The following is a 20,649-nucleotide window of genomic DNA, read 5'->3' as shown; positions in this document are numbered from 1 at the left end:
GCATTCACGTCTATTTATGTAAGGGACTTGACCCCAGATGCTCTGTCCTGTTACTACCTCCGTGTAACTTAATAAAATACTTGTTTAATTGTTGTAAGTAATGTTAAAAATGAAGTAAAGTATAGTTGTGAAGTAAATGACGAAATTTATTGTATTTTCGTCTTCTACTACAAGTTATTTATACCTACTAAGCGTACCTAAATTTCTAAAGATGGCAATTGAATAATTGGTAAAGTTTAAAATAGGGATCTTGAGTACGCAAAACCTTGGATAGATTGATTATTAACAATGGACATTAACCTGCTGTGTTTTTGTTTGAAGGGTGTGGTGAGGCAAGACACGATGTGGTAAAATTTAGTCCTGCAGAAGCCACGGTAAAAGCCAAAGCACTTAGAAATTTTATGATAAAATCTGACCCATTGGTTACTGCTTTGTTAAGAGGAAATAACCAAAACAGTTGCATAGTATTACGAAAGTATTCTCCAATCTTTTCTTCCCTATTTGTCTATTTTTTTCTTACTCCTTGACTTTCTTGAAACCCTTGATGACTAAATTTACCTCGCAGATATAATTAACACATCCTCGTGCCCTGCACTCATGGTAGCAACTGACATAAAATCTCGAAATACGATTATTGCTTTAAAATTATGTTTAGACGGACACAACAAATATTAAATATATGAGAGGACTCGGTTCTTCCTCACATCTCGACTCGCCGCAGACTTATGAGGGCGTTCCGAGGCGCTTGCAAACCTGGACGAAGACTTCTCGGACCACACTCATCGGATATCGACCTCCGGTCTGAGCAGTGGGTGACGTGGCGACTTCCCGCTACTTGTCAAGAGATAGCGCTGCTGAATCACGCTATCGAAGTTTTCTAAACATCTTGCATATATACAAGCTCCGAACTGAGACTGTCGGAACACGGCCGCTCCCCAGGCACGATCACCTAGCCCGGCGGGAGATCCCCCTTTGCCAAAGAACCATATGTGTTCTACCACGGTAGTAGAACGTGGAAGGTGTTATTTATTCTCAATTTTCAAGTTTAAAGTACCTAGTTTGAGGATGTAGTAAGGGAGCCATACTTATCCAAGGCAAATCAAATCAAATCAAATCATTTATTTTGCTTAATATAGGTATACAGTTGTTATATCCTCAAAATTGTCCTCTATATTACACCTCTTAGAGGTATGCAAAATTTTAATTAATACATAATTGTCTTCTTATTATTCAAATAAATTTTAAACAGTCAATTTATAATTTTAAAACATTAACATAACAATATTATTAAATTATTATTATTAAATTATATATGTCATTATCATTCTATACATTGTCGTTTAAAAATTCTTTAACGGAATAGTACGCATTATCAATAAGGTGTTTTAAGCAATCTTTTAAATTTATAGCCAGTTGCAGATTTTATATAATCAGGGAGTTTATTATATATTTTAGGACCCATACAAAATACACTGTTGTGGTAGAGCTTTGTTCTCGACTTTATTGTCCTTAATTTATTAATATTTCTAGTCAATGTTAATTTTTCGTAATTGTCAATATCTCCATTTACCATCGATGCAATCTCATATATATATAACGAAGGGAGAGTTAATATTTTTAAATTTCTAAAATGTGACTTACAAGAATCAGTTTGTCTTAATTTACATATAGAACGGATACATTTCTTTTGTGCCTTAAATGCCCTTTCAGCACTAACTGCGTTACCCCAAAAAATTATTCCATATCGCAACATACTTCCAACATACGCATGAACACACAACATAGGCGTTAAAAACATCAATTCAATTCAATTCAATTCAATTCAGTTTATTTGCAAGAACATAGTGGTATACATGGGTCTTAAAATTAACATACATTCTTATGTCCTACCCCTATGGGTGTGCAAAATTAGGTATTTATAAGGAATTAAAATATTTACAATTACCATTTATATAACTGCAATGGAAACAAAATAATAATAATAATCAATGTCAAATAATAATTGCACATAATAACAATAATTATTACATTTTCCTAGTGTTCATAACAATAGCTAGGACAATAATATAATGCGATAAAAATGTCAATATAAATTAGTCAAATTTGGTATTAAGATAATCGCGTAAGGTATAAAAATTCCTTTCTATGAGCCATTCCTGTAACTTTCTTCGAAATTTATTCAATGGTAATTCCTTAAAAAAATTAGGTAGTTTATTATATATTTGAATACATCTATGGCCGACCTCAGGTAGGACTGTCAACTATGTAGGCAGAGGCAAGCAGAGGGTTTATTAATTCTTTATTATAATAATTCGTCAAGTGCGAGTCGAATTTGCACACTGAGGGTTCCGTACCATCAAGTTTTCATTTACGTTTTTATTTTTAGTGTTCGTTATCATTATCATTTTGACATGGTTCAATAGACAAAGCTGAAAACGGCAAAAAATAGTGGTGTTTTGTATGGTGACCCCTATTATACCCCTATTTAGAATTCGTTGTCACAGCGGTCACCATTATACATATTATATGAAAATTTCAAGTGTCTACCCATTACGGTTTCAGAGATAGAGCCCCGTGACAGACATAAGGACGGACAGACAAGAGACTTAGTTCCGTAATAGGGTTCCGTTTGTAATATAAACTTTATACCCTTTAGGTACGGAACCCTAAACAAGTTGTAGAGAGATCCACACCCAACAAAGCACATGCAAAGTATCTGCTTATGTAATCTCATTAGAGATATTAGTTAGAACATAACTAATGCTGTAATGTTAGTAATATCGAGGATGTTCCCACGTTTCGATATCGTTACGCCGTTCCGGCACCACTATCTCTATATCCGTTGGTACACGCATCAGCAGATTAGTCACTGTCAGCTTGGAGACTTGGTGACCGGCTTTATAAAGTTAAACTGGGATTTAGTGTTTACCAAAACAAATGATAGTTTTGGATAGAAGAACTCTTTGTGGCGACTCTGCAAGTGCCACAGCCAAACGTATTTGTGACTAATAACAGTGTTAAGCGCTGCTGGGTTCTGGTTTGAAGGGTGTGGTAAGGGAGACATACTTTTCCGAGGCATTCCAGCTTAGTCCTCAGGGATAGAGGTGCATCTGTGGCCGACCTCATGTAGGAATATAATCCTATTTGGGGTTGATTAAAGATGTCCATGGGCGGCAGTAGCCACTTACAATCAGATGAACTGCGTGATCGTCTGCTACTCCTATATTATAAAAAAAGTTACAAATATGTTTTTGGTAGCGATGCACATGGTCTCAGGTACTACGGCTATCGTATTTGGCGTTGATACTCAATTACTCATGTCCATGAAAAATTGAAAAGTGACTACTTACCATCAGAACTAGCATTACCACTAGCCGACGAACTGTTTTCTACTCCATTTTGATAAATGTAACGCAAGTGATACAATATATAAGCAATTGCATGCCTTATTTATGAGACCACTTAATGAAATGAAATAAATACATACATAAACACTTTAGTAATAATTTATGACGTAATTTATTATATATCTAACGTGTACATGTGCAAAATTACATACATAATAACGCCATTGGAAATTACGTCCATTCATGGTTCTTATCTATACTATTTGCAGTCATATTCTTTGTTTCAAGCGCTTAGCTAGTAATGCTTATCATTATGTATTTATCGATAATTTTCTCGTGCGTTTTACTAAACAGCAATGATTAGCTGATAAATGGTCACTAGTTACAGTAAGTAGTAAGTCTTATACTTATATTGTACTTTACATTGTTTAAAGCGATCAATATAAAACAAAAATATATTCTAAACTATACAATAGGCTCCAAATTCTGTGTTTTTAATATGAGGGACACTATATCTACACTAATATTATAAAGAGGAAAACTTTGTTTATTTGTTTGGTTGTAATGAATAGGCTCAAAAACTACCGGACCTATTTTAAAAATTCTTTCACCATTCGAAAGCTACGTTATCCACGAGTAACATAGGCTATATTTTATATGAAATATATTTGATAAATAGATTTTGGGGCGGTACAAAGTTTGCCGTGTCAGCTAGTTTTATATATAAAATTCTCGTGTCACAATGTTAGTTACCGTACTCCTCCGAAACGGCTTTACATATTTTTACCACATTTTATATGCATATTCGGTAGTTCTGAGAATCGGCTACTATCTATTTTTCATACCCCTAAGTGATAAGGGTTGTTCACCTTTAACATTTTTTTATTTATATGACAACACAACGTTTGCCGGGTCAGTTAGTAATTAATATAATAAAAAAAATCATTATTTAGCATAACGTTATACCAGAATCTACAACAAATCGGCCAAACAACATAATGATCACCATTATCATGTGGCATATGCTAATGAAAACTGTGAATAATGGAGTAAACTGTAATAAAGTATAATAGGTGTAGCGTCGTGTTAAGTAATTAAGTGAAATAAGCTTCATTCTAGACCTATATAGCTAAATAATAGCATAGTATGCGTAATTTGTATCTTTCAACTAGCTTAGGTTTTAAGTAGTATGCTCTTTTGGTGAAGATACTTTAGTACAAAGAAATACAAACAGCTAGAACAGCTTTATCACTTTATTTCAAAGGACAATGTTGATTATAGAATTGTGTAGCTCGCGAGTGAGTGATATAAAAGATATATATCTTCACCAAAGAGCTAATCACTCATCAACTCCGACGGATTTGAATTATATCTTTATATCCGCATCACATGGTTTAGTTCATAGATTCAAACGATTCCGGATATAAGATCTTCTTCAACTCAACAGTGTTATACTAGCTCGCGAGTGAGCGATGAGTCAAATGAGCGACTGACTGAGAGTGAGTAGTGAGCCTGATTCGAGTCAAATGCGTTGATTGAGATATATAACAGTTACGGTTACGTATTAAACACTAAATTAAAATATTTTATTGCTAAGAACATGGAAACCGGGATATACAAATAGCGTTGGCTGTGATAATTCATATATAATTTCTTGCCAGTTTTGTATTAATTATAGGAATCAAAAATGTTGTCAAAACATTTTGATCTGATTCTCTGATATACTGATATAAAATGTCGCGTATCTTTACAGAGCTACTGAGCTAAAGTGAGCTATTGAGCTAAAAGAGTGATATATATCACTGAGTTCAAAAGATATATATCACTCTTTTCACTTTAGTGATACATTTTGCGCAACTCTAGTTGATTATTGTAGCTACCACAACTTAACCGTACAATTGGGTACTTGACAGTTATAACCATAGATTAGTAAAGATTACTCACTTCTAACAAGAAAATGTACCCAGTTTTGAGAATTGAAATAGTTGCGTAAAAAAGTTTTGCCACGTCTCCGTGCCAAAATGTCCCTAAAATATTTGAAATAATTATTTATTTATTACGTAAATTACGTAATTATTACGTAAATTAGTTATTTATTCGTAAATTTTCTTTAAAAATGTTTTTATTTCTCAAGAATTCAAAAAAAGAACTTACTAAAATAAGCCGTTTGTGGCTTCATTCAATTCCAAGGCGGCGAAGTATCTTTACTAATCTATGGTTATGTTATAACAATAAAATATGAAATATGTTAGATATGATAGCATTCAATATATAATTATATTGAAGATATTTCAAAAATATAATTATAATTTCAAATTTCGATGTCACATTGACGCTGTCATCTGTCAGATGACAACAACAAATGAAATGAAAATGTTTCAGAAATCAAAATAAGATGCGAATTCGCTATGAAATATTTTAACTTTGGGAATAAAACATATTAATAATATTTATTTAATACGTTATCTCACAATGGAAGAGGGGAATTCAATTATTTATGGACTTGAACATCAGGTAATGACTATATTCGATATACTATAGTTCGGAATTTCATATTGCATTGAATAATACAATTTTTACATTATGTAAAGTAAAACCGGAGATATATCTATCAATCCGTCAATTCGTTATATCGATCTACCTAATTACAATAGGCTTGAGAGCTGCTGTGTTCTGGTTTGAAGACTGTGATAAGGGAGACATATTTTTCGAGGCTTCCCATCTGAGTCCTCTTTTTTCTGTGTGAGAAGAAAATATAAAATAAGAGTAATATATACACCCATGCCAATAACCAATTAAAATAACATCTGGTCTGTTCCATGCTCATTTTAAGCTTCCTTTTATTATAAGTATTTTTTTAAAGCCTGTTTCATATATTATTTTGTACTTTTTTATTGGGTTAATATTGTAAATAATTAAATGTAACTTGTTGAATATTAATAACGAATAATACGAGAAAAAAAAGCTTCCTGTAATTATTTATTATAATAAGTTAGTAGACTATAATTCAAACTTAAATAGGGAATAAAAAATTTATATCAAAGGAAGTGATGAGTTCCCTCACATATACCATTGTTAAATAGATTCTAACAATTATTTTTCTTTGTAGACTCGTGCATTATCACCACAATATGGAGAAAGTGATGCCATAAGGTTCCTGATCGGCACACAGAGTTTGAAACCTCGAACAAACCAAGTCCATGTGGTTGAACTTGAGGAGGACACTGGAGCACTGCATACTAAGGTTTAGTTATCACACTTTTTAGTTATGAGTTAAATTTGTAGGTAGGACCCTCTGTAGTTGGACTCTGGATGCATAACTGCCAGTCCTACACTGCCACACCGGTTAGAAGGGCGCGGCAAGGAAGACATATTTGAGGGGTGCCAACTTATTCCTCAGGGTAACGACACATCTGTGTCCTCAGATAGGACTTTAGAAAAAGGTGAGCTCCTCAGGATCTTTCATCGTACAAACAACTACCAAGAAAGGAACATTTATAAATTTATAAATAGTATGTGTCATTATACCATACATGCCAACTAAATGAAACCAGTTAATCACCAGCTTAAAGCTTTGACAGGCAAATTACAGGTTAACAAGAGAAGAAAGAGGTACAGCTTTAATCTTATCTGAAGCTGCTAACAGATGTCCATTAGTAGTAGCCACTTAACAGCATATGAAGGTGGTAGACCCTTTGTGGTTCGACTCCGGCGGCACCACCGCCACACCTATTTCTGCATAATAACAGCAGTGTTAGTCGCTGCTGTATTCCGGTTTGAAGGGTGTGGTAAGGGAGACAGACTTTTCCGAAACGTTCCAGCTTAGTCTTCAGGGGTAGCGGCGCATCTGTGGTCGACCTCAGGTAGGAATATCTAATCCTATCTGGGGTTGATTACAGATGTCCATGGGCGGCAGTAGCCACTTACCATCAGGTGGACTGCATGCTTGTCTGCTACTTTTATATTATAAAAAAAAAAAAAAAATTGGCTACACATTCGTATGCTACCTCTATATTATAAAAACAAATGCAAATAATATTCCATTTCTTTCCACACTAACAGGTTTTCAAACACGACATCGGGGAGATATGGCACCTGCGCTGTTCACCCCACGACGTAGCTACACTGCTCACCACGCACAACTCCTACGACCCGGAGACCTCGCAGTGCACCATGGGAGTCTCTATCTACAAGTTGCCTACTGTTGAGGTATATTTTTATATGTGTCATTACTTTCAAAGAGATGTATGCAAGAAAAGGGCACACATATGTATAAGTCTCCCTGTACTAGGGTTTGTGTGTAGGGTGTGTGGATGCCCACCTCTATTAGCATAAGTGAGAAATAATCTTTACACAGGAGCATCTTTTTCGTTTTACACTGAAAATATATTTAAAAACTATATTTTTTTCTTCATCGACCAACTCAACTTCTGCTGTTCTAACCTCTCTACTACCTAACACAGTTACTTTTAACAAAATGAAGTCTAAATTGAGTATATTATTTATCATTTCAGGTAATACCGAAGGATTTGGATGACCTCAGTGCAATCCAGGGCAGGAATCCAGAAGATATGGAGCTCTTGAAAACCATTACTCCAGAGGTAAGATTTTTAAGAAATGGAATAGTTTTTCGGCTTGTAATAGTTTCAATGATTGTACTGTTGTTGTATATATTGGTGTTTTGCTTATTAATTACACCACAGAAGTATATCTTCTTACTTGCATTAATAAATACAAACATACTTTTTCTTACGTTAAAAAAAGATGTGGAATAAACCTATTATTATTAGATCTTTTTATTACATTTTTTTATAATATTGAGCTCTCTTACCGCACCCTTCAAAGCGAAACACAACAGCAGTAGTTCCTCCACAACCACAACATCCTATTACTTTATTTCTACCTAATAACAGCAATGTTAGGTGCTGCTGTGTTCCAGTTTGAAGGGTTTGGTAAGGGAGACAGACTTTTCCGAGGCGTTTCAGCTTAGTCCTCAGGGGTAGCGGCGCATCAGTGGCCGACCTCAAGTAGGAATATCTAATCCTATCTGGGGTTGATTACAGATGTCCATGGGCGGCAGTAGCCACTTACCATCAGGTGGACTGAATGCTCGTCTGCTACTCTTATATTATAAAAAAAAAAACAATGAACCACAAAGGGTTCTGTGGCGACTTCCCGCTCCTCATCAAGAGATGGCGCCACGTGTATGCTGAATCACGTTATCGAAGTTTTCTCTACATCTTGCATATATACAAGCTCCGAACTGAGACTAAAAGCACGGCTGCTCCCCAGGCATGATCACCTAGCCGCGCGAGAGATCTCCCCTTGCCAAAATTTTACCTTCAAAAGTAACTAGTTAATAATAATTTTATTTCTAATCCACAGAAAGCAGAAGAAGAGATCCGATGCGCTGAGTTCCACCCGACAGACCACAACAAGATAGGCGTGGTGTACGACACCAACGTGACGGTGCACGATGTGAGCACGGGCGCTCCGCTGGCCAGCGCGGCGCCCGAGGGCCGCACGCGACTCAAGTTCACCGGTGGGAAGTGGAGCCCCCAGGGGCAGAACCTTGTAAGTGTCTGACTAACCATTAGGAAGATATTAGTCAGATAACTGAAACAGTCTGGTAAAACAATACTTCCGAAGCACGTTATGTGGTCAAATGACGTCACACTGCATATTGGGCAACACTGTGCCACATAGATAGTGTTTTTATTCATATTTATGTGGGTTAGTGGAACCCACGATACAGGAAGTAATAAATTAAGACTGAGTGTAAGAAGTGTCTCCTCCCTTTCTTAAATGGAGATGGAGTACTCCAAGATAGAATCAGATTAGCCTTTTTGCAGATACGTATATGAATTGGTAGTTCAAAATGATATAAACAAGTGTCTAAATAAATCCAAGGTTATGGTCCAATATGATGGTCTATGTTTCAAAGAGCCCAAGGAGTGTGATAGGTCCATTTTGTTAAGACCAAGCGATAGATAGGTCCAAAAGTTCAAGATAGTCGTGGTGTACGACACGAACGTGACGGTACACGATGTGAGCACGGGCGCTCCGCTGGCCAGCGCGGCGCCCGAGGGCCGCACCCGCCTCAAGTTCACTGGAGGGAAGTGGAGCCCCCAGGGGCAGAACCTCGTGAGTGTCTCGCTAAGGTTTTAGAAGATGGACTCCTGAACCTGAAACAGTCTGCAATAAATGGGCTTCAGGGTTCGATGCCTGATCAGCCAGATGTCTAAATGATGAATAATTTTTTCTGTTCTGAATCTGGGTGTTCTTTGTATTCACTTTATGTGGGTCTGCAGATTGTAAAGGCTATTTCGACCGACTTAGAAATCTGAAACTACCAGGTCAAATGGCAAAATAGTTTATTTACTGCAGACGCACATAATATATGACCAAAGGACAATCACTTGGCAAAGTGATCATCAGTATGAAGAAAAATTAGCTGAAAATAGATAAAAGACACTTTCCTTGCTCGCAACCCCACGACACAAACAAGAACGAAAACACAAACACCGGAACCTACAACAGATATCTAGATATTAACATCACTTAGATATTTGTCACCACAGTGTTTCAGAGATTAAACTCAAAAATGCTTGTATTAAAAACATTTTTAATAAATAAATTTTGTTCAGTTCGCAGTACTCCAAGATATGCACATAAAATGCTACGACACACGGACGGACGGCTGTAAGCCGGCGTGGAGCATCGACAACGCGCACACACAGCTCGCTAGGGACCTCGACTTCAACCCTAACAGGTAAGGGTTGATTTGTTGGAGATATACTTCTTTAAGAATGCCATGGGGAGAAAAGGTTAAACGATTTTTGGAACGGAAATGGTTTTGCTGGTGATTTTTTAATATATAGGAAGATTCTTTAGGAAAAGTTTAGGAAAAGTTGAAACGATTTTTAAAACGGAAACGGTTATGCTGAAACGAATATTTTAACATGACATCACGATAAAATATTAAATATTTATATTTTTTAAATATAAACGAAGATAATATTTGAAAATGTTGGTCAAAAAGTCTTATTTTGTTTTAAAATTAAAAACGGCTGTTCTGCGCGGAATAAAAACGCTCCGTTTGTTCTCACTCTTAAATAATAAAGTTCGATTTTCATGCAGCTTTATAAAAAAATATTAATTTAAAATTGTTAGCTAATACATATTTAATTTAAAATTCTTCAATTTTAAGACAGTTTCACTTGGCAAGCGCGGGAGACGACGCCGCGCTCAACATATGGGATTACAGGAATGGAAAGGAACCCATCTTCAGCAGAACTGATCATTCGCATTGGTGAGTGTAAATAAATAAAGAAGTTAAAAAAATAAACGGTGGTAGGGATCAAACGACAAAGGGTTCTTTCTGGTTCGACGGAGGTACCACTGCTACATCTATTTCGGTCTTATAACAGCAGTGTTCTGGTTTGAAGATTGTGGTAAGGTATTGCACTTATTCCAGGTTTTCCAACTTAGTCCTCAAGCAACACATTTGTAGTCAACCTCATTTAGATTAGATTCTAGTTGAGTACGGAGGAATCTAAGCCATCTTCAGGACTGCATGTTTATCTGCTACTTGAATTTTATAAAAAAAATTGGCCAAGTACGAGTTAAATTCGCACACTGAGGGTTCCATACTACCAATTCTTGCCATAGGAGGCTATTGCAATACACACTCTATGAAAAAAATGAAGTGTCTATTACGGTTCAAGAGACGGAGCTTGGTGACGGACAGACTGACAGCAGAGGCTTAGTAATGGGGTTTTTAGCTTTTCGGTACGGACCCCTAAAAATGGTTATTTCGCACACAGGGTGTGGACAGTCCGGTACAACACGTACCACGAGCAGCTGCTGCTGACGGGCAGCTCGGACGCGCGGGCGCTGCTCACCGCCGCCGCCAGCGTCTGCGAGGACGAGGACGGCAGGAGGATCAGCAGAGTGTGAGTGCTGAGCTCGGCTGAGTTGTTTGATGGTGGGCAAAGGGGAGGTGATTAGAACGGAAATATCAGGCTAGACTATCTTTTTCCAAACTGTTCTTAGTCAAGTAATTTAGATAGGTCGGTAAAACTCTGTCCCCCCTGTTAGTAAGGTATCCATGATGGATTTCCCCAGAAGAAATGGGAGGGTAGTAAACTAGTAAAGCACAACACATCACACTAAATACAGAGGTTAATCCAAGCAAAACCAAAAGAGGTTGTATAATCACAAATTTAAAAAAAAATGAGTAATTGTTACTTCTGTGAGATTAATCATAAATCTATTTCCATTCTAGACTAGAAGATGGCGTGCTCCAGTCGTACGAACAGCATGAAGACTCGGTGTACTGCGCGGAGTGGAGCGCCGCGGAGCCGTGGAGCTTCGCCTCGCTGAGCTACGACGCGCGGCTCGTTATTTCAAGAGTACCGAGACATTTTAAGTACAAGATATTATTGTAAATGAGCTATGGTAGTGTGGAGAAGTTCCGAAAGTGAATAAGAGATGGCGCTGCATGATTCTGAATCACACTAAGGAAGTTTTCTTAACATCTTGCTTCGAACGGAGACTTCACTCCATCTTAGCAACTCCATTTTGCATAATACGCCAAATACAGATCTCCTTTTTCATTTCATTTCATTTGTAAAAAGTAAAATTGTCCACAACACCTATTTTTCTTTTAAAAACGTAAATGTAAAATTATTAGCAACACAATTACCAAACAAATATAGATTCAATGTTTACGTCTGTTAAGAAATGTATGCAGTCCATCTGAAATTAAGTGGTCTCTGAACATTGTAATCAACTATGGAATGCCTCATGTAAGTGTATAATTTATCATTTAAAATGTATATAACATATAATAAATAAAACAAACAATAATTTATAAATAGATCTTTTTATTTACACTAGAACCTCTGAGCCACCCTATTGGCAACGTTACGTAAATTACCATATACTTTTGAGGGTGGCGACCCCATGATCAAGTTGCAAATAGCCCGCCTTGCCAGTGCGATATTCTGGTAACTGCCGAGGATGTGTATTTTTGAGTCTGCCAACACTATTCTAGTTTTTGTAACATTCTCTATGGTGAACTTTGTGCGGCCCGCCTTACCGGCGAGTCGTCCTATGGCTCGCCCTAAGTGGTCTCCTTGTAATGTCTTCACATCCTTCACTTCAAATGATTCTACGAATAGATCGTCCAATCTTAGCAAGGCTAGGGCGTCTTCCACGTCAAATCCGAATATGAATGCCTGTGATCAATTTTAGAATGTTTAGAATTTTTTTTTTTTTTAACAAAGCAAACATAAGTTACATGATAATTGTATTAGTTAGTTATGAAAGTTTATTTTATTCACACAAAAGAGTCTCAGTATATCAGTTGATATTACAGAAATGTGTTTCTTAGACTTTTTATAAAAAAATTAAAACAGTTTTCCTAACTAAATCTATGATGAATATTTCTTTTAAAATCATTCTATGATTTGACAAATCTTTAAATAAAAGGCTTATTTATAATTAATATACCCATTGTTTTCTCCATTAAAGTCTGGCAACTGATAATTTCTGCATATAAAAAATTGTCAAACAGATCATTGTTAGGTAAATATTGGATAAGTAGTTATAATTACCTTGACAAAATCAGCAGCCTTTTGCAAGTTGGCTATGTCCTTAGTCTCTGGTCCAACTCGAATCTCCACATTGCGTGTTTTAGTGTTGAATCGCACTTGAAGTAACAGGTGCTCTACTATGGGGGTGAAGATTTTCAACCAGTTCTCTTTTAGTGGTGTATATCTACAATCATAAATTGACTTTTAATATACCATTTATATCACATCGAGCAGTATTTTTTTTTTTTTGTTAATTGTAAATGACTATGATAGCAATAGAAATTGTATTTAGTTTAATTTCAGTATCAAAACCTTTTTTTTTATTTACCGTAAGAATATGCAGCTACTTGAGAGTAAGTTCTCACTCACACTCATCTACACCTCTTCCTACCAGACTTATTACAATAATTTGTTGGCTAGTTTAATAATTAAAAAAACGTTTTCAAAGGTATATGAAGTCTCCCAATTCGCACTTGGTAATTCTGAGAGGAGACCTGATAATGATAGTTCATTAAAAATAAACAAATTGTTGTGGTTACGTATTGTTATTTATAGGTTACCTATGCGCAGGGACTGGAACTTTTCTCATGTTCACTTTACTTTCATTAGGTTCCGCAGCTTTCTTCGGCCTTTTTGACCTAGATCTGGCGTGTTTTGCTGTGCCCTGGATGCCATTGTGTTCCTCCACCTCCATTACCTCACCAGACTCTGATACTGCTCTTCGCTTCACATTTTTCAGCTTTATAGGGTTTTTGGCGGGTAAAAACTCGTCCACGTTTATATTCTCTGTTTCCATTTTGTGAGTTTTATATTATTCTTAAGAAGTACAAGTCGAAAATCTCTTGGAAAATGTAATATTTTGTTTAATTGGGACTCACATGGTCCACCAAAATACGAACCACGGACTAAAAAGAAATCTTCAGATTTGACATTGACAGTGACAATAAAGAAACAGCCCACAGACGCACAACACGAAATCGTTTGTCCTCTGTAATGTCAGGTTTATATATTTGCCAAGTAGGTGCGAATACGAATATGTAAATTACTTACTTGGGTATACTCGGTACTCGCCAGGAAGCCTATCGAAGGATTACGCGACTGAGCCGATTTTTCTAGGGTATCTAAGACTAGCGTAAGAAAAAAAAGATATTCTGTTTGCCCAATTATTGGTTGTTCTAAAATAAAAATATACAGTGTACTCTATTAGTTGCGTTCAGTTTTGTTCAATTTGAATTTGAAAACTTTTATGTCTTTAATAAACAAATAATTTTAAAATAGTCAATAGATTTTGTAAAATAATTTATATCGTTGACTTTAATGCAATCGATTAAATAAAATGTTTAATTAGACAAAAATGAAAGCTTTCTATAATGTAACCGAACGCATTCTAAAGATTCTTAAAAAAATTAATGGAGATGTTATGTCACATCTCCAGCAGATTTTTGTTATTATGAATTGAAAATAGGTGAGTTAGAAACTTTTAATGACCCCCAGACTTTATTATCAGCCCAAGAAAGACATAATATACAATGTTTCGTTGCAGGTGGGGCGAAGATGGCTACATTAATCCGAACAACATTTATTAAAGTGCTGAGCACCCCACAAGGGGGCAAGATCGCAGGCTGTACCTTCGTCCATCACAGGAATATCAGCGGCAAGAGCCTGCGCGAGACCCTTCCTCCCCGCCCGCCCAAACCAGCGCCCTTTGATTATGTAAACAAAGACTATACGTGGACTCGGAGCTTTTTCGACCGCACCACGCACCGTTTCGATGAAAACTCCAAGGTGTTAGTCGTGGAAGGTCCCGTGGCAGCAGGGAAGACTGAGTTCGCCAAGGTTCTCGCCGAGGATCTGGGTATGAAGCACTTCCCCGAAGCCACGATGGATATCCACTACATCAGGCCCAATGGCAAGGATTTGCGTATGTTCGATGACCAAGTGCCTGAGGACACGCGTACGTTCGACCACGTGAACTTCAACTGCGAGCCGAACCATCGCTTGGCGGGAAACTTCCAAATCCAGATGTTGATGGCGAGATACGGCCAGTACATTGATGCACTAGCTCATCTTCTGAACACCGGCCAAGGTGTGGTTCTTGAAAGGAGTCCGTACTCCGACTTTGTGTTCCTAGAAGCGATGTTCTCGCAGAAGTACATCAGCAAGGGGGTCCGATCGGTGTACTATGAGCTTCGGAACAACACTATTGAAGAGCTGATGCGCCCTCATCTGGTCATCTACCTGGATGTTCCAGTAAAACAGGTAAAATCTGCTAATACTCCATTTATAATGCTAAGTTTGGCTGCAATCAATAGAAAAATCTTGTACAAAGACCAATTGCCTGTATCAAATCATAAGCTAAAGGCTATTAAGACTGTTGTTAATAGGGCAATGAGTGTGACATCAAGCCACATTGTTCTCTTGTTCAAACAGATTTATCAATCTGCAATAAAGTTTTTATTATCTAAATATATATAACTCAAAGGTGATCATCTGCCATAGTGATCTACCAACGCACAGCACAAACCACTGGACGGATCAGGCTAAAATTTGGCATGCAGGTAGATGTTATGACGTAGGCATCTGCTAAGAAAGGATTTGGATCAATTCTACCCCTAAGGGGATGAAAATATTACTTCATAATGCGAGCAAAACCACAGCCAAATCTTGTTTATTTATAAAACATATGAAAGTGAATTTTTAGAAACTCAGCTAAAATTGTTACAGTACCTTCGAATATTCTCATACTCAAAATTTACATTCAATAATCTGCTATTTTTATTTAATAAAATCAGATAATATAAAACTGTTCAAATAATGAGAAATGTACAAAATATACTTATATGAAATAGGAACAAAAATAATGAAATTTGAAACTGCTATTTTTATAGCCATATTATTTGATAACATTTAATATTTCATAATAATATTCAAGATTCTTTGATAAATAATATTCAATAATTATTCGTGAAATATTAGACTATTTCATCTTTGCAATCTACAACATTACATTTATAAAAAAACTTCACTCACAGGTGCAAGATGCCATCAAGAGGCGTGCCTTACCCCATGAGGTGCAAGGCAAGGCTCTGACCAAAGAGTTCCTCACGGAAATGGAGAGGCAGTACAAGAACAAGTATCTCCGAGACATCTCCACGCACGCTGAGCTGCTCGTGTACGACTGGACTGGTGGCGGTGATGTTGAAGTGGTATGTTATGGTTCTCTATATTAGGACAACATAAAAGGCCATATAGTCATGGCTGCTCTTGATGGTCACCCTCAGTAATGACAAATTAACTAAGAAGAAGAAATATTAGGACTAGAGTTATTCAATAACTTATTGCATCCAATTTGACTCCTCTTACATATAATATTGTAACCCACAAAATTACCTTTTCGTTTTTATTGCATAAATTGCCTTATTTTAATGTGTTTTATCAACACAAGTAATAGTTATAAAGCATATAAAATAAAACATATATATCAGATTTCATAGATACCTGCAAAAATGCAGATTTTATTACCAATTTGGCATATTTGAAACTTTGAAATGTTATTATTTCAAAGTTCCTGTAAATTATTTGCAACAACAAAGAATTATTTTAGAATCTATGTAGTTTTAAAATTAGCATATTACCTTATGTCTTATCCGTTTGGGTGTACAAAAATAGTTATAGCAGGGGAGCTTAAGAGGGAATTTTGGGAGTTACTTGATTAGGGAAGATTTACATATGGGGGAACCCTAACACCCCTGTAGAGCACCTTCACAATGTATGAGCTTTCTATATAAGGGCATTCATATAGGACAGCCCATTAGAGTAAAAAAAAAGTAGATTGTTAGCAGTACTTAAGCATGTTAAATTAAGTGTAGGTGGGTTAATCGAGGGCTGAAAATAACAAATCTCCAACAATCTGACAACTTAGTGTGGCATTAGGAAGACTAGAGTCACAAACTTGCAAAAAATATTGTTATTTTCACATTATCAAGCACGGTCATTTTTTTTTTATTCTCCATTATTTATAGTTTTAATTTTATTTTGCAACCTTTGATATATAAATTTTATTATTATTTGATATATAATTTTATTTTCCAAAAAAAATCATCTCGAGCATAAAGACGCTAATCAAAGGATAAGTAAAATTTAATTGTATTTTACTCATCTATGTCTCGCGTTAACAAATAGGTGGTAGAAGACATCGAGCGTCTAAACTTCGAGAAGTACACGGAGCGCGAGGAGCCCAAGATGAAGGACTGGCGGCTGCCGCGCGAGGTGGAGTGGGCGGACCAGCGCGCGCTCTACACCAACAACAAGCACTACCTCATGAACCTGTTCAACATCCCGCGGCTGGATGTGCCGGAGCTGCTCACTAGCGCCGACGACAGCTATGAACGCGATAAGGTTGGTATTGTTACGCTGTTCGTCCACCGCCACCGTCACCGAGCCGATACCAATAATTAATGACGGCGCCGAAGTAGCGTGCATACATTTACTATAGCCGTTTGTCCACCGCACGTCCGTCACACCGTCATCCTGACCGCCGAATAGATCGGCGTGACCGCTAGATCGACACCGAGATTTTGACGGGCCGATGTGCCAGGAATATAAAACACATTGGAACTTGTCCATACACTTCGGTCACACGCGTTACAGCTGGAACAATATAAACCGCCGATATCGGTCGCGGTGGACAAACTATCGCCGTCACGACATATTAAAATCGGCCCAAAATAATCTCGTTCTCGGTATCGGCTCGGTGACGGTGCGGTGAACAAACGACCTTAGTGGTTCAACCCACCACCATTCCTATGTGTGCAGTGTTAAACGCTGCTGTGTTCTGGTTTGAAGGGTGTGATAAGGGAGACATACTTTTCCGACGCGTTCCAGCTTAGTCCTTAGGGCTAGCAATGCATGTGACCTATCTCAGATAGGAATCTAATCTAGAGTTGATTACATATGCCCATCGGCTGTAGCTACTCACCATCAGGTGGACTGCATTGTATGCTCTTTGCTACTTCAATATTATAAAAAAGAAAAAAGGTTTTACAAATGTTATACGATAGAAATAATATTTAAGGTACAGCAAAAGTATTGACACCCATAATAATCAATCTCGATTTCAATCTTTGGTAAGCAATCCAATTGTAAATATCGAAAGAAAATAGTACACAAACTAAACCGTCAGTCTTCGGGCAAAACATTGGATGTATAGATTATTAATAATGGTACATTTTATCACTTTTAAACATTGTTTTCAGATCATCCACGGCCACCCAGCCTTCATCCACACCGAGGGGTACACTGACAGTGATTCTGGCCTCCTCTTCAAAAACAAGATCCCGAAATATACAGAATATATATAGATTCCAGCAATATGTTGATGTAGATATTGGTTATTTAATAAATGAATAATTTTTATTCAGTGTTTCTATTTGAATTTGGCATAGTTCTGTCCTTCGTCCAAGTTGGGTTCATTTTCTTTAACACCTTATCTTACAAGTACGCCGTAACTACTTCGCCACCGACTTATAAATATTCAGTCTTGTCTAGACAATTTTATCATACCAATGATCAAAATATGACAATATATGTACAAATAAAAAAAACGATCTTTAATAGGCAACATATTGGATGGATTGCATATTGATATTGTGCGAGGGTACCTCCCTAACTACTTACGAAGGACTATTAAATCGCTAAATATGATCGCTGGCTATCGACGATCGCCGACGAATATTGTCAGCACGGGTTTTCGTTCGTATTTCGTATATAAGGATATCGGTCTTAAGTTACCTCCCTCACGGTAAGAGTAGCGCTCGGAATTGAACCATGGAAGGACGAAATTGCCACTATTGCATACCACTAAATCCTCCCCCTTTGAGGAGCAAAATGAGCACGGAATGCTTCAAACATAAATACATATCTGCTCTGTTAAAAAGACAACTTGTTCTGAAAATTTGAAACCTGCCTACATGCAATATCTACCACTACAAGAATTCCTAAATGCTTAGTAAGCGCAGTAATTATCCTACATATACGTACCTACACACTCCCACACACACACCCACTCACATACACACGTACACATATACCATTGGATTTGTAAACCCAGGAGATGCATCGGCGGCTGGCAATACTCTTATCCCAACTATCAGCACAGGGATTATAGGAGCGGCTGAAAAACAGCGCTACTCGAATCTCTGATTCTGAGTCAGCAAGGCTGAGCCGAATTCCGTTTGCCATGTTAATAATATTGTAAAATGTACATTTATTTTTAATGCGTGACCTGTATTATTATGGCAATAAACGTTTATTATTATTATTAAATAACTTACCTCGTTTTGCGGAGTACTTTACCTGCTACGCCCATCTCAAATAATAATAATATTTTAGGTAATCAAAACAAAATAAAACCATTTTTATATATTTTATTCTATATAGATACTATCCAATTTTACATCACCTTTTTATACAGCACCTTATAAAGATCTAGGTATATAATATAGTTATTAGAATACATAGTTATAATACAATTTTAAAAGTCATAATCTAATTGGATAGAAAATGTTTATAATACAGAAAATTCAGTAGAAATTTACTGGAATGTTATCTATTTAAGGTATGATGGGATAATGTGAGTGATATGGTAAAATCGTTTGATAGAAATTGCAGCCGAATTTTTGTTATTTTATACTTTGTGAAGACTAATTTATTACATTTTATTGTTTATTACAAAACATAAGTCAAGTAAAGTAATATATTTTATTGACTATTTTTTTAATAAATCATATATAAAATACTCGTGTCACAATGTTAGTTACTGTACTCCTCCGAAACGGCTTTACCGATTTTCACTAAATTTTATATGCATATTCATTAAGTCTGAGAATCGGCTACTATCTATTTTTCTTACCTCTAAGTGATAAGATCTAAGATTTTTTATTTATATGGCAACACAACGTTTGCCGGGTCACCTAGTATTAATATATTATTTCTGGTATAAAGTATATATTTTCAATTTCATAATATAGTTATTATGTATGCGGGATCGGAAACAGCGCGGGATTGCAAAACTTAATAATGCCTTGAAAATTAAATGTCAAGTTTTAGCAACAAATTTCAGTTTTACCACAGCGCTTACATTACCCCAAAATACCTCAATTATATTTTTTTATTTATACAAAAGTAAAAATGCTATTACAATAATTACTATTAATGTAAAGGCACGGTATGGCGGCATTCCACTTGATGGCAACATCTATCATTCATATATTGCAGTGCACTTGACTATTGCTTGAGACATTATGGTCCATTTACTTGTAAGAAATGTCATTGCACTTTTCGTTAAGTGGAACGTTTACTTCGATTTAGTACATTTTTAAGTACCTAGACTATTTTTTGATTTATAAGTACACTTATTAAAAATAATTTTATATTCTTTATTTATCCTTTTCCAAATAAGGAGTAATTTTACCGAAAAAAAAAAATAAATTCTGATTTTAAACTGAAAATTAAGTACCTTCCCCATAGATTAGTAAAGATACTTCGCCGCCTTGAAATTGAATGAAGCCACAAACGGCTTATTTTAGTAAGTTCTTTTTTTTAATTCTTGACAAATAAAAACATTTTTAGAGAAAATTTACGAATAAATAACCAATACTGCGTAATTTACGTAATAAATAAATAATTATTTCAAATATTTTAAG

General features: G+C 36.2%; 3 protein-coding genes across 3 annotated transcripts; 2 read left to right on the top strand and 1 right to left on the bottom strand.

The window, feature by feature from the left end:
• The first annotated feature begins 5,685 nt into the window (after window positions 1–5,685).
• LOC140756394 (EARP and GARP complex-interacting protein 1) lies at window positions 5,686–11,859 on the top strand. The gene is made up of 9 exons (XM_073091870.1): window positions 5,686–5,861; window positions 6,457–6,591; window positions 7,410–7,556; window positions 7,862–7,948; window positions 8,733–8,921; window positions 9,995–10,119; window positions 10,558–10,659; window positions 11,174–11,302; window positions 11,635–11,859. The coding sequence occupies exons 1-9, from the start codon at window positions 5,820–5,822 to the stop codon at window positions 11,795–11,797; spliced, it is 1,119 nt and encodes a 372-aa protein (XP_072947971.1). The 5' UTR covers window positions 5,686–5,819; the 3' UTR covers window positions 11,798–11,859.
• Window positions 11,860–12,217: 358 nt separating this feature from the next.
• On the bottom strand, window positions 12,218–13,876 carry l(1)G0004 (RNA-binding protein pno1). The gene is made up of 3 exons (XM_073091869.1): window positions 13,507–13,876; window positions 12,968–13,130; window positions 12,218–12,589 (listed from the first exon to the last, which is right to left on the bottom strand). Exons 1-3 carry the CDS (start codon window positions 13,740–13,742, stop codon window positions 12,245–12,247), a joined length of 744 nt encoding a protein of 247 aa, XP_072947970.1. The 5' UTR covers window positions 13,743–13,876; the 3' UTR covers window positions 12,218–12,244.
• A 434-nt stretch (window positions 13,877–14,310) lies between these two features.
• On the top strand, window positions 14,311–18,361 carry ND-42 (NADH dehydrogenase (ubiquinone) subunit ND-42). The gene is made up of 5 exons (XM_073091927.1): window positions 14,311–14,411; window positions 14,490–15,205; window positions 15,979–16,152; window positions 17,129–17,344; window positions 18,202–18,361. The coding sequence occupies exons 2-5, from the start codon at window positions 14,501–14,503 to the stop codon at window positions 18,304–18,306; spliced, it is 1,200 nt and encodes a 399-aa protein (XP_072948028.1). The 5' UTR covers window positions 14,311–14,411; window positions 14,490–14,500; the 3' UTR covers window positions 18,307–18,361.
• The last annotated feature ends 2,288 nt before the right edge of the window (window positions 18,362–20,649 follow it).

Source organism: Epargyreus clarus, unplaced genomic scaffold (genome assembly GCF_041222505.1).
Source record: "Epargyreus clarus isolate Ecla_fem2 unplaced genomic scaffold, WU_Ecla_fem_2.2 ptg000035l, whole genome shotgun sequence".
Classification (NCBI taxonomy): domain Eukaryota; kingdom Metazoa; phylum Arthropoda; class Insecta; order Lepidoptera; family Hesperiidae; genus Epargyreus; species Epargyreus clarus.
This window is presented reverse-complemented; position numbering and strand designations above follow the sequence as displayed.

What these genes read in the sequence shown, in the direction of transcription:
- ND-42 (XM_073091927.1), top strand. Translation starts at nt 14,501, where the DNA reads ATGGCTACATTAATCCGAACAACATTTATTAAAGTGCTGAGCACCCCA. An exon ending in GTGGCGGTGATGTTGAAGTG is followed by an intron (nt 16,153 to 17,128) that starts GTATGTTATGGT and finishes GTTAACAAATAG; the next exon opens with GTGGTAGAAGACATCGAGCG. An exon ending in ACAGCTATGAACGCGATAAG is followed by an intron (nt 17,345 to 18,201) that starts GTTGGTATTGTT and finishes CATTGTTTTCAG; the next exon opens with ATCATCCACGGCCACCCAGC.
- LOC140756394 (XM_073091870.1), top strand. Translation starts at nt 5,820, where the DNA reads ATGGAAGAGGGGAATTCAATTATTTATGGACTTGAACATCAG. An exon ending in GCCCCCAGGGGCAGAACCTT is followed by an intron (nt 8,922 to 9,994) that starts GTAAGTGTCTGA and finishes AATTTTGTTCAG; the next exon opens with TTCGCAGTACTCCAAGATAT. An exon ending in GGCAGGAGGATCAGCAGAGT is followed by an intron (nt 11,303 to 11,634) that starts GTGAGTGCTGAG and finishes TTTCCATTCTAG; the next exon opens with ACTAGAAGATGGCGTGCTCC.